This window comes from Odontomachus brunneus, unplaced genomic scaffold, assembly GCF_010583005.1.
Source record: "Odontomachus brunneus isolate Ranch 3 - 2012 unplaced genomic scaffold, Obru_v1 Obru_scaffold_005, whole genome shotgun sequence".
Classification (NCBI taxonomy): Eukaryota; Metazoa; Arthropoda; class Insecta; order Hymenoptera; family Formicidae; genus Odontomachus; species Odontomachus brunneus.
In genome coordinates this window covers 4,264,598-4,277,580 of record NW_022639455.1, presented here as the reverse complement: position 1 = coordinate 4,277,580, position 12,983 = coordinate 4,264,598, and the positions used below count along the sequence as shown (strand labels likewise).

At 36.3% G+C, this 12,983-nt stretch overlaps 1 protein-coding gene across 6 annotated transcripts in view; it reads left to right on the top strand.

The window, feature by feature from the left end:
- The window catches only part of LOC116848066, a 14,005-nt gene extending 1,277 nt beyond the window's left edge, over positions 1-12,728 (top strand). For 2 of the 6 annotated variants that reach the window (XM_032823817.1, XM_032823826.1), the window contains exons 2-11: positions 683-818; positions 1,550-1,678; positions 1,784-1,950; positions 2,051-2,267; positions 2,420-5,203; positions 5,289-5,672; positions 6,244-8,805; positions 9,553-9,673; positions 9,854-10,113; positions 10,581-12,728. In XM_032823817.1, the coding sequence (XP_032679708.1) occupies positions 1,552-1,678; positions 1,784-1,950; positions 2,051-2,267; positions 2,420-5,203; positions 5,289-5,672; positions 6,244-8,805; positions 9,553-9,673; positions 9,854-10,113; positions 10,581-10,639 (6,681 nt within the window). In that variant the 5' untranslated portion in view covers positions 683-818; positions 1,550-1,551 and the 3' untranslated portion in view covers positions 10,640-12,728. Of the gene's footprint in view, positions 1-682; positions 819-1,549; positions 1,679-1,783; positions 1,951-2,050; positions 2,268-2,419; positions 5,204-5,288; positions 5,673-6,243; positions 8,806-9,552; positions 9,674-9,853; positions 10,114-10,563 lie in introns of those variants that run through there. The other 4 variants (XM_032823834.1, XM_032823843.1, XM_032823854.1 and 1 more) reach the window with 4 other exon arrangements.
- The last annotated feature ends 255 nt before the right edge of the window (positions 12,729-12,983 follow it).

The following is a 12,983-nucleotide window of genomic DNA, read 5'->3' as shown; positions in this document are numbered from 1 at the left end:
TATATATATATATATATATATATATATATATATATATATATATATATATATATATATATATATATATATATATATTTTTAATACTTATGTATTGCAGCTGATATTTGTACTACATAATGTTATATCATATTAACGATATAGTATATGTGATCATTGCATTTTATTTTTTCTTATTATTAAGTTACAATGATTTTGACTATAGAATAAAAAAAATAAAAGTAGGAATTTCTAATAGTTTGCATTTTTTATGCATATATTTTATGTTTGATGCATTAATAAAATTATATGCAATAAACATATTTTATATTTTTTAAATATTTCTGAAATTATTTCTAACATCTTGCTGTCATCCATATTTCCCAATTTTATTTTTTCTTTTGTTATATTTAAATATGTACTCTATTGTATTAGGTTTTTGGACTAACACATTATAGATTATATATCTTATATATTATATATAATGTAAATTTATACTTTTGTCAAAATTATGACTATACCTTGTATCCATATCTTATCCTTATGTATTAAGCATGTGGTACTCTTTAACAGTATTTAATTATATGCACAATACAATATAATTTATATGCACAATACAATTTAATAAGAGAATATGTTTTAACAAGTTAATGAAATATACTTTTTTCTACAGGCTATTTATTTCAATTCCTTATTTGTCTAACAGTAAGCAAGATTATTAGTGCTGGTGTGATTTGGAGCTGTCGGTACGCAACTGACAGACAATATCTCATCAGACATATATTGGAGCAACACCCTGAGGCGTTCCTAGACTCCCTGGGTAGTTATGTGATTTGTGGTTGGTATGTATATACTTTTCATTATATACATATATATATATTTTTTTTATATAAATTATATCTTTGTGTATATTGCATATTAAATATATACTAAAGTAGAACATACCTAATATGATTTAGTTTACAAAGTTTATTGAATATCATTAAGTTTATATCTTGATTTTACAATTAAAATTATTAGATTTATGGTTTTTAATAATAAATTTATTGAGAAGCTTATTTCACAAGGAATTTAATATAATATATAAAAAGCTAATATGAATAAAAAGCTAAATATAAATATATATCTGCATAAATATATATCTAATTAAATATCAAATTGCTAATTATATTTTAATTACACAATTGTACTTTGTGAGTAGTTTTATTAAATATATCTAGTGATCCAGTATCCATAACATACTTTCATATGAATAGAGTAAACCATTTCCTGAATCTCTGTACATTTAATATTATTCCTAACCTCTTTCTTTTGGTCTTTTCATGACTCTTCTCCAAATTACATTAAAATTAAACTTCTTTATCACCAAAGAATCAAATAGTATCAAATAGTATATTTTATTAGTATTAACAATATTATAAACTTTTAGAATTCATTATATAGAATATTAGAATTAATATATTTATTATCATTCTGTGCTCAATATATTTCATGTTCATTGTTATATTTCTTATTATTATCATTCTCTTTTTTACTTAATTACACAGTTACTGAAATATAATGAACATTACAGTCATGGCGGCAGATAGTGATGGTGATCTGATTGAAACGGTGGTAACTTGTGAGGGTGACCTTGGAGACCCAGAGTTTCCTGAAAAGTTTAACACCATTGTTGACAGTCTCAAAGTTTTGCTTAGTAAAGGTAAATCTGATTAATATACGATTTAATTGTGAAAATATAATATTTTTGTTTAAATAATAATTATTACCAAATAATACTATATTTGTTTTATTGTACAATTTGCAGAGAAGGGAGAAGACTTGAGAGTGGATAAGGTAGAACCATGGAATTCTGTGAGGGTGACATTTTCAATACCCAGAGAAGCTGCTCTACGGCTTCGAGAGTTGGCAGCTCAGGGTTCTCCAACACTCACACAACTTGGTATACTTTCAGTCCAAGTCGAAGGAGATCAGGTAATTTATATTATAAATGTTTTAATAATATTGTTTTTGTATATTACAACATATGTAAATATTATTATTAAAATATTATATTCATTATACTTTTTCACAGGTAATATCTTTGAGGATCGCCAGTCGTTTTGGTGGAGATGCACAAGAGATAGTGCTACATTCGGGTACCACGCAAGATGGCGGAGCAAAGCCACAAGGCGACGCTACTAAGAATACAGCCACTGCTGACACTAATCCTTCAACAGCTTTGCCTGGTCCTAGTAACGCTACTACCATTTCGTCAGCGCTACGTAATGTCACTCAGATAATAACAGCTGGTAAGCTTTTATATATGTGTGTGTATGTGTGTGTGCGCGCGTGCGTGTGTATATATAAATGTCCATAAGTTGTCAAACAGAATTGGTAGAAAATATAATATGTAAAACACAGTTGAGTCATAGAATCTAACATAAAAATTCTCGTTTTTTAGGATCGTCGTCGGAGAAGACGCCACAATTTCGTTCTCCGAATGTAGTCGCGCCCCCAGACGGTGATCCCATTCCACCGTTTCTCGCGAAAACAGTACAGTCCACATCAGCGAGTAATGTCGGTGTCTCAGGAAACCAACAAGTAGTTAATCCCAGTGCATCACCTAGGAGCAACTATAACGGCCCTTTCCCATTCACCAGTATGACACATGCTGCACAAGCCATACACAATCGTGAATTGCAGACCACATCAATTAAGAACACGATGCAGTTCAAGCACCATACGCAACCTCCACCTCCTTATCCCACTCAGGAGAATTTGGCGACAGTTACGGCACTGACGACCGGTCACACGACGACTCAACCGGTCGTTACCGTCGGACAATTGACGAATCAGTACAAGTCCACGATCGCTACAACATCTAGTCTGTCACCAAACAACAGTACCAATCTAGCAGGGAGTTCGAACGGTAGTGGGAATCAAGTCGCCCTGTCCAGCCCGTTACTCGTAAATCTTTTGCAAAACGACGCAGGTTCACATGCGAACAACGTCGTACCTGGTCAAAAGATGTTACCGCCAGCTGTTATCGATAGTTGCGGGCTTACTAATCGTATGAGACCTACCAAAAAGCCGACAGTTAGAAGGAAAGATCTTCCGTCGCCCAGCGAATCGCCACCAAGCTTGGATCCATTGAGAAACGAAGATTTAATCGGTGGAACAACAACGTCGATTATTTCCGACTTACCTCAGGCTCCCACATCAACGTCAGCATTCGCAACCGTCAATATAAATCAACCGTCGACAATACCGCAACAACATACGGCTAACGTGATTGGCGGTACTGGTCAAAGCATAATGCCACCGCAAGCGGTACATCAAGTGTCGGCCGGTGGACAAATGCAACAGCAGACGACTGCTTTACACACGCATCAAGTACAAATGCAACAGAAATTTCCCTTTAGGCAAGAATTGGCTTACCGGACTTCGCAGGTTCAAATACAGAATCAGCTTTCCGCCAGGCACCCGGTAAATGGGCAACAAATCAGGACGCCTGTGCAACAACGGCAGCTGCTACTTCATCAACAACAACAGCAACAACAGCTTCTCACGCAACAGCAACAAATAAATCAACAACAAAATATCCCGCAAGTTGCAGCGACGCAGCAAGCTTTGATTCAGCAACAAAGCTCAAGCGCAACGTTGCAAACTACATCTCTCACTAATCAGCCGCTTGTGCAACAACAACAACCGAGTCAGTCGCAACTGCTACAACATTCAACAGTAGGCTTAGGCGTCCCGCAACAACGGCTAAGTTACTTAAACAATCAGCGTCAACAAACTCCACCACCGTATCCAAGGCAACCGGTTTCGCAGCAAACGCATTTAAGTCAACAGAATCAAGCTCCGAATGTACAACAACAACTGCATCATAATCAAGTGAAGAACATCAACATTAACACTAGTGCGACTACTGATTTTCGTTACGGGCAAAGCCAGAATATCCTCAGCAGAAATTATCAATCCCCTACGGGCAATGCTAATGGGACCACGTGGAACGCACAAAACAGTTCTATTCCACAAGGTGCTCAAGTTAACACCACACGTCTGTCAGTCTCAAATCAGGTTTCAGGTGCCTTTTCTCAATGTGGGTCTCGTATAAATAATTCTACTACTAGCATTGCTCCGCCTGTTAACAAAACAGAAACTTCGGAGTCTCCGAAAGCCGAAGAGACGCCTCCACCGGAGCCGGAATACACTTCGACGGGGAAGGTACGACAGTTTCTGATTAATCCTCTAACAGGACACTTAGAGCCAATGCCCAGTGAAAGTTCAGATTCAGAACCGGAGAGTGCAGTGGATAATCAGGACGATTTCTTTTCCTTTCCATCTCCGTCGAACGACAGATCGAATTCCATATTTTCCGACGACGATGCAGACAGCAATTTCTCAAGACGAAACGATACGACAACAAACACAGATCAGTCCGATTCCGAAACAACAGTGAAGTCTACCGCCAGCGAAGGTAGCTTGAAGCACAGCAGAATAAAGGCAAGCAGAGAGACCGCACACAGTCCAATGCACACGGAAAAAATCAAACTGCGATTGAAGTTGGAGAAATCGGAACCTGTTACGCCAGCTTATAAAGTTGACGTTTCGTTCGTAAATACACCGCCCATGAGGAAAGCTGACAAGTCCGTAAATAAGATTTTTACGAGTGGTATCCCTAGTTCGGGAACCAGCGACGAGCCACTACGAGTGCCTCCATTACACATTTCTTTAAGAGGACGTAATGCTTCAGTAGTACAAAGGAAGAAGGAGAAAAAGTCTTTGAAGGACGGTGAGGGTGACCCGACTAAAAGGAGAGGCAAATTGAAGAAAATGAAGGAGTGTATCGATAGGAACAAGTTGCTACAGAAAAAATCATTGAGCATGATCATAGGTACTTCATCTGCATCGAAATTACCTTTGTCTAATTCTGCGGTGATAAACAGCGCTAATACCGTTAGTAAAATGCATAACATGCTGCAAGCTGCTGTAACCAAATCTAATGCCTTAAAACAAGAGCTACCAGTGGATGCTGTACGTTTACAAACTAGTATCATTAAACCGAGTTCAAGTAAAAACAGCGACGTAGATGATATACCACTAAACAGTAGAATACCGTCTCCCACAAAACACAAATCTGCGATTGCGAATCAATCTTTAAATACTTCTCAAGCTTTAACGAAGAATCAAGTGGATCTTGATGTGCAGAACCACACACAAGAACATAAGATAGGAGGAGGTAACCTATCCATATCATTTAAATAGCGTATCTATAATGTTCACAATTTTTCTAAGTTATGCATAATATTGTGTTCCTATTACAGGTAAGACAAAAAGAAGGGATTCTAAGAAGAAGTCAGATACTGGAGATGGTTTACATCGGGAACAAAACCTATTGTCTGGAGGTAGAATTTTAGATAATCAAGCAAAATGGAGAAAACTTGGTTACAAGAGTGATACTACCCAAACGGTGAAAAAGTCGGAATCGCTTTTAATTGGAAATGAATTTAATACAGTTAAGAAGGTCGGCGAAGTCCGAAGAACGAGCGATAGCGATATTAATAAGTCAGCTATTGAAAAAACTAATTCGCTAAGCAGTATCGCTCCTAGATTAACGGAGCTCAATGGAGTGAAGAAAGACTTAATAAATCAAGATAATAAAAGAAGGCGGTTAAGCTTGATGGATGAGAAAGATCTGCATTTAGGAGGTAAATACTCATTTTTTTATTTCATATATTCTTTTTTATATTAGCCTTATTTTTATACTAAAATATTCCTTAAATAATTCCGTTATTGTTATTATTATTGTTATTATTCCTTTAGAATTTACTCAACGAAATCTGTGATCTAAAGTTTTTTAGAAGAAAAGACAGAGAGAGAAAGAGAAAAAAAGAAGACATTTGTAAATGTTTATTAGTGAATAAATCTATTATGTCTGTTTGAGAATTTACTTTTTTTATCCAAAATTTTGTTATTAAATGACAAATTTGAATACGCGTTAAGAAATTGTTTATTAAGAAATATATATGTATATTATTATACTGCATTCTTTCTAAACTTTAAAAGAATTTATTGGTAAATAGATATTAAAAACATGTCACACATATTTATGCACGTGTATGTGTGTGTGTGTGTGTGTGTGTGTGTGTATCTTTGATTATAGTTATTTATATAATTTTAATTTATATGCGATATATGATAGAGTAATGAGATATATGATACGTAACGTGCTTCTATAATGTCCTAATGTTAAATAATTATCATATCAATATGTTACAGAATCTCCAAATACAGAAGTTGCACATTTCAACAGTCAAAAGACAAGTTCCGAATGTGCCACGGTATCAAATATAAAAACAAACACCAGTTTATCCTTTGATGGTGATCCTGGTTTAAAATCGACAAATACGCCGGCGCAGAATGATTCCAGAAATCCGCCTAGCAATCCGGAGAACAAGATACCTATGCACACGGAGACAACGGCGAAGAATTCCCAGCCCCCTATGAATAGGATACCTTCTGTCAAGAGTAAATCAGACATGGACAGCTACAAGGCCAATTCTATCGCCGCCGTGAAGAGCCAAGTTCTTGGTCAGAAGTTTAAAAGTCAAGCCAGAATCATCACCAAGAATGATATGAACTCTATTATGAACAGGCATAACAAGACAATTGAGAACTTTGGTCATAAAAAGTCTATTCAGGCGAATCATATTGTAAAGCAAGTCGATAGAGTAGTGGTAGAGAGTAAAATGGAGAACGCGTCGCAAAGGATCAGTCTGTTGAAGACTACACAGAGCTCAGTGATGAGCAACTCGGTGGACCAAGTCTCTAGAACCCAGAATGTCGAGATATCCGCGAACAAGCCAACCTTGCCGATCGGCGAGATAAATGTAACAGAGGCAAAAGTCAAACAAAAGTTACTTGAGAATACGACAGTACCTATTGGGTTAGGTACGGTTGACGCGAATATAGAGAGAGTCAGCAGTGGTGGAGGTGGCGAAGACTCGGGGATCGAATCGATGGATGCGCTTTCAGAGAAATCACCGAACCAAGGAGAGTCTCCTCTACATAGGCCGACGACCGAATCAGTGACACAGAGTAGCGCCAAGAACGCAATACAGGGAGAATCCACCCTGTCAACCACCAATAAGAACGTGCCTTCCTCAACTAGTAGTAGTGATATGTGTTCAAATTCCCATTCGGAACTTCTCAAGTCCAGTGGCCCACAAAGATTAAGTCCTGTGTCTGTAGCGAGTTATCTTGAAAATCAGTTGAATCGCAATATATCAAACTCCGGTGAACACGACGCGACGAAGGGGAACGTATCTAGTGAAAAGTCGACGACGGTTGCGAGAACTGGCGGTGAACATAGTGATTTGGTTGCTAGTTTAGATGCGGCTAGCAATGACAAAAGTGTGTCCAGTCCTTTGATGACGGGGTCGGTGACTGTTGTGACAGCGTCTGTAACAAGCAGTATGGATAGTGATAGTAGTTTATTGCAATGTGCGCATCAGCAAGTGAAGGACTTCTCTGATAAGGACAGTTCTAGCGTTAAATTAGAGAGTACTATTAACCAAAATGATCAGGGTAAGGTAAATACGAAGCATGAGGAAGCGAGAGCTGTAGAATGCGTATCTGAGGACAGCAGCACGAAAGCGGTTGTAGAAAGTAACAGTGCAATTAGATTAAGCGACGAACCTCACGGACAGAAAAATAATAATAATGGTGTGCCTATAATACAAAATCATATTGCTTATAGTAAAGTTGAAGCAAAGCTCGACAGTATGCTCGCTAATAGCGCCGGCGCGGCGACGGATAATTCCTGTTCGAACGGCGAGAGTTGCAATCCAGAAATCAAAGTAGAATCTAAAGTTAACGTAAAGGTGGACGACACCAGGCAAACCGGCAACCGGCTCGAAATTTCAAAAAACTGCAACGTTCCGCTGAGTACAAGCACTCCCGTTAAGTTAGAAGCGTGCACCGAACAAAGCCAGAAATGCAATGTACAAAGTCACCAACAGATTCCACTTAGAGAGTCCTCCGTGAATCTACAGAAAGTGACGGATGACTTGGTGAAAAAAATCGTTAACGATTCGAGCGAGTTAAGCGCAGGTATCCAGTCGCCGGTTCTCGGCGAGGATCCGCAGCCCATCAGGATCACACCGCCTTTGTACACATACTCCAATCCCGTAGTTCTGCAACGAGATGAGACCCCGAGTCCGGCGGCGCAGAATCCCGAAGTAGACTCAAGCGATGTGGAGTATCTCAAGCGTAAGCGTAGGAGAAAACAGGAGCTCGAGGGTCGGCAGGACGTCATATGTATAGAGGACAGCGAAGAGACGCACTTCGAGAGGCTCACCTCCAACAATCCGGAGGAGTACATCAAGAGACCACCAAAGTCGTTGCTAGAGCAGCTTCTAATAGAGATTCCAAATGACAACAATGAAAAGAGATCCCTCAGAACCAGATCGCAAAAGTTGAACAGCCCGGACATCGCGAAAACACCGAAAAGCAGCCCTCACGGTCCTAATAAGTTAGAGGAACGACGTAGTATATCGCCGTACGCGAAAGCAAGTCCGAAACTGGGAGTATCGAAACTGTCTCCTAACGCGACAATAAAAATAGGGAAACGGAAAAGGCAAGAGAGCGAGAGTTCCGTTGCGTCGAGCACAGCTGACGACCCACAGCCGAGACCAGGTAAACGGAAATGCTCAGAGAATGCTGCAGAACTTATTAAAGCTTGCATGGGTGTAGAAGAGGCTGGTTCTATAAAGAAACAAGTACCTGGCAAGGAAGAGCAATCAAAGAAGGGGTTCAACATATTGACAAAGGCTAAGAAAGGTGTTTATTTCATGCTACTATTTCTCCGTAGTAGTTGAGTTTGTTTGTTTTTTTTTTTTTTTTCTTTTACATTTTACGTTCCAAATATATCTTTCTTTTTTCTTCAAATATATATGTTTCAACATATACAGGCTGTTTAGCTATTAGCGCATTCAATATTAACGACAGACTTTTTTGACGGATTTGAAGTTGCATGAAAATTTCTCTCTATAGCGAGAATTTTGTGGGAGCCTTTATTATGTGGGGATACAAACGTTAAAAAGTTTAGTTCTTACAAATATGTACAAGTATTTAAATATGTATATCAGAAAATATTGCGGTAAACAGTGGGCTCTCAACAAATTTTCGCTAACAAAACCCCTAATTCATTAAGGAATTTCTCATTATCAGCTAATGCGGTAGGTGGACACCCTGTATATATTATAGATTTTATAATGTAGCAAATTACAACGACTGCCAAAAACAGGACTGTTTAAATTCATATTACTGATTATATCAACGATTGATCAATCGATATTTAGAACTAATTATAACAATAGCCATCAACTCTGTGCAAACGTAGTGATTTTAAAATTGTCAAAATGGTTGGACGGCATTGATTACTTAAATATTTGACACACAGCTACCTCTCAATCTCACTCGTGTGTTTCTAATTCTAAATTTGCCTGTTTCTCGTGCTCCATACTTGTCTGATCTATCATACTTGGGCCAGACTTATATATGATATAAGCGTTTTTATATTTTTAGGTCCCATTGTGGTAGAAGTAGATTCGTCTGATGACGAACCGTTGATTGAGTCTGTAGGAAAAGCAAGAATACGATTGTCAGATGAAACAACCGCTGCTTCCCCAAAGCCTAAAGATCAAAAGTAAGCAAACTGATGCATTCTTTTAACGACAATCGTGCTCGGAAGAAAGAGAAAAGAATTTGTCAGAGATTTGAGAGCTTCGCTACATAAAATAAGCTTTTGTTATTTTAAAGCAAGTTTAAGCACAGCTGTTTCTGGCAGTCAAATTAATTCCAGTAATATATCAAATTTCAATGCCAGTAATAGAGTGCAAAGAGAGAGCCGTTTGTTAACGACCAAGCAGCCAAGCGCTACAACGACGGCGACAGCGGCAGTTACTGTCGGGAAGGAGAGATTGAGGGGCACTTCTGTGTCCAGCAACGAGTCCGTGGGCGAAGTAACAACAAGAAGGTCTGTACGGCAGAATACAGCTTCACCACTAGCTACACCAGCAAGCAATACTAGGGGCGCGTCTAGATCCTCGGACGATATTAACAGAAGAAAAACTCGTAGTGGTGCTGGTACGTAGTCGATTTACTCTCGAATAGTTTATTCGAAAGGCACATGACTGCACTTAATCTCGGGATTTGTCAATTTCACCAGTAAGCATGCTGCTCTTAGTCTTATTATTATAATATTTTATTGTTATTTTTATGATCATTATTATCTATCATCATTATTATAATAAAATTCAGTTATTTATCAATTTGGTTAACTATCTCATTTTTGTGCCATTTTTATCTCTGTTCTTAAATTTTTAGCATGAAAAATATTAGTAAAATTCTTTATTAATATAACTTATTGATATAAAACTAATATTAAATACAATAAAGTTCTTTATTAAATATTAAAATTTTATATATACACACGCACACGCATATACACACACACATGCATATAGATATAATAGATGAAAAATTATAGTTTTTGATATATGTTTTGCATATTTTAATTGAGAACACCTCGTACAGCGGGAACATTGTTTTAGTAACAGCAGAGACAGCAGAGCAAGCAAAACGGAGGCGAATATCCCGAGAAAACAAATGACCTTCAGGAAGTGACCTTGACAGTGATTAGCTACCGTCGCTCGTCAAGGCCTATCTGTCTAATTATAAATGTGACATGAATGGGTATTTGATCGCCGTGTGGCTGGACTCCACCTGGTGAAACTGTATGCGTCACGCTAGCGCACAACGTTGCTGTATGTGTACCAGGAGTATTGTGTCAAAAGAAGTGCTGGACGGTGTGAAAATATTTTATGCTATAGCATACGTACACATATACACACACATTTGTTGGCCAATCTTAAGTTAATCATGCGTGTGGTAATCTGTGAAACCTTCCAGTTTCTGTTCATTCTTCAAGTTTGCTCTTTCCTTTTCTTCTTTCATAGAATGTAGATCGTAAGCATTATATTGTTGCAACGTTTAAAAAGAGTTTTGTACATTTAGCAAACCATTATTAATTGTTATGTTCTTAAATGTTTAAGAATAGCGCATCTAAAGAACAAAATAAAAGCCATCACTCTCGGTTTTCTTTTCACCGTCTAGCGTTCTCATTTATGCTGTACTCCTTAAGCAGCAAGGTTTAGTTACTCAGATTCGACTTGCTCAAGCATTACGCTATGATCTAAGTAACTAAACTAATCCAAAACTGCCGAGATATTGTATGTATAACTTTCTTTTACCGACCCAATATTTCATTGTATTCGAAAGTATTACATTTCATTATTCGATGTGCAATTTTCTAACGGTCGTAAATAGCATTTTTGATTAAAACGAATTTTTCATTAAAACGCATTTTTACTAATGCGAGAATTGCGAAATTATAGATATTAGGTGTAAAAGATATATAAAACTAGCTTTAGTGGCATCTAAGGAAAACGAAATTGGAACTATTTGTGTTATGGAAATTATCTTCGCTTTTATAATCTCCTTCGTTCGTCGTATCAGTACAAAATATAAGAAAGGTAAAAGAAAGTCCAAATTTTTAAAATGTCAAACATGAATCCGACTGTACTGCCGTAAGTAAAATATGTATGTTTACTGTGGACAAATTCATAAATTGATGGGATTTAAATCGCTACTCTGACGACTTTGCTGATAGACTCTGTTTAGATATATCCAATTTATATATGTATATGATTTATTTATTATGTGTCATCTATACTTATCCTAAAAATTTTCTGTATATACATATAAATATGTAGTGTATGTATATGTTCATACATATGGTTGAAACTACTTAGTGTAAAAATATTCATGTACTATTTTATAAATGTATGTGTGTATGCATACAAAATAGTACATGAATTTTATTAATAAATTAGTAATTACTACCATATGTACATGTAAATCAAGATACATATATATATACATGTAGATCAAGTACATTGTACATCAAGAGTGCGTTAACGCTTTTGTACTTATTTACATAAAAGATGAAAAAATGTTAGATCAATAATTAGATAATTATATGATAAATTGCATTCTGAACATTAGAAATATTCACGTCACATTAAAGTAATGAAGATAAAAAATTTTCGCGAAAATCTATTCACGTTTGCTATTATGTCTCAGAAACATATATGTATGATTTTGAATATACTAAAATTATATATATGATAAAAAACTTAGCAATTAAGTTTATAATTACATTATTGTAACACATTTTCATGTGGTAAACACAGTCTTTCAGTAAAAAGTTCGTCTTGAGGTATGATATCGCAGAAGTCGGAGTATAGGACTTTTAAAGCGGATTTATTTTATTTATGAAACGAGAACAGAACGTTGAGGAAACTTGCATAAATATATGTGAAGATGATATGAATAATTATTATAAGACAAATATTGATACAATGTTAATTTGATATATATATAAGTAATATATGAATGAATATATTTTGTAAATAATTTCTTGTAAAGATAGACAAAGCACCTCTCATTGTATATATAGGAACTGTTTAAATTTTTATTAAATTAGTAATAATTAAAGTCATGCAAGTATCATGATTATTATGATTAATTATTCTCTCGGGTTCATGTATAATTAAGATACTAACTCTTCTTACAGATTTAAAACTGCATTGAAGTATATGTGCATACGTATATACAAGATTATATATCTGTGTATGTGATTTATATCTTGATTATTGTTTTCATGTGAACACACACAGATAATCTAGTTTTATATTGTATAAATTATACAGAGAGGAGTTGAAGGATTTAAAGCTCTAGCTGAGCCTGCAGTAGTCATCATATAGCACTATTTACACTTTCGTGAAAATCTGCATTTGTTATCCAATTTAGTAACAGACATCTTTCCCCTCGTCTGTCTCTCTCTCTCTCTCTCTCTCTCTCTCTCTCTCTCTCTCTCTCTCTCTCTCTCTCTC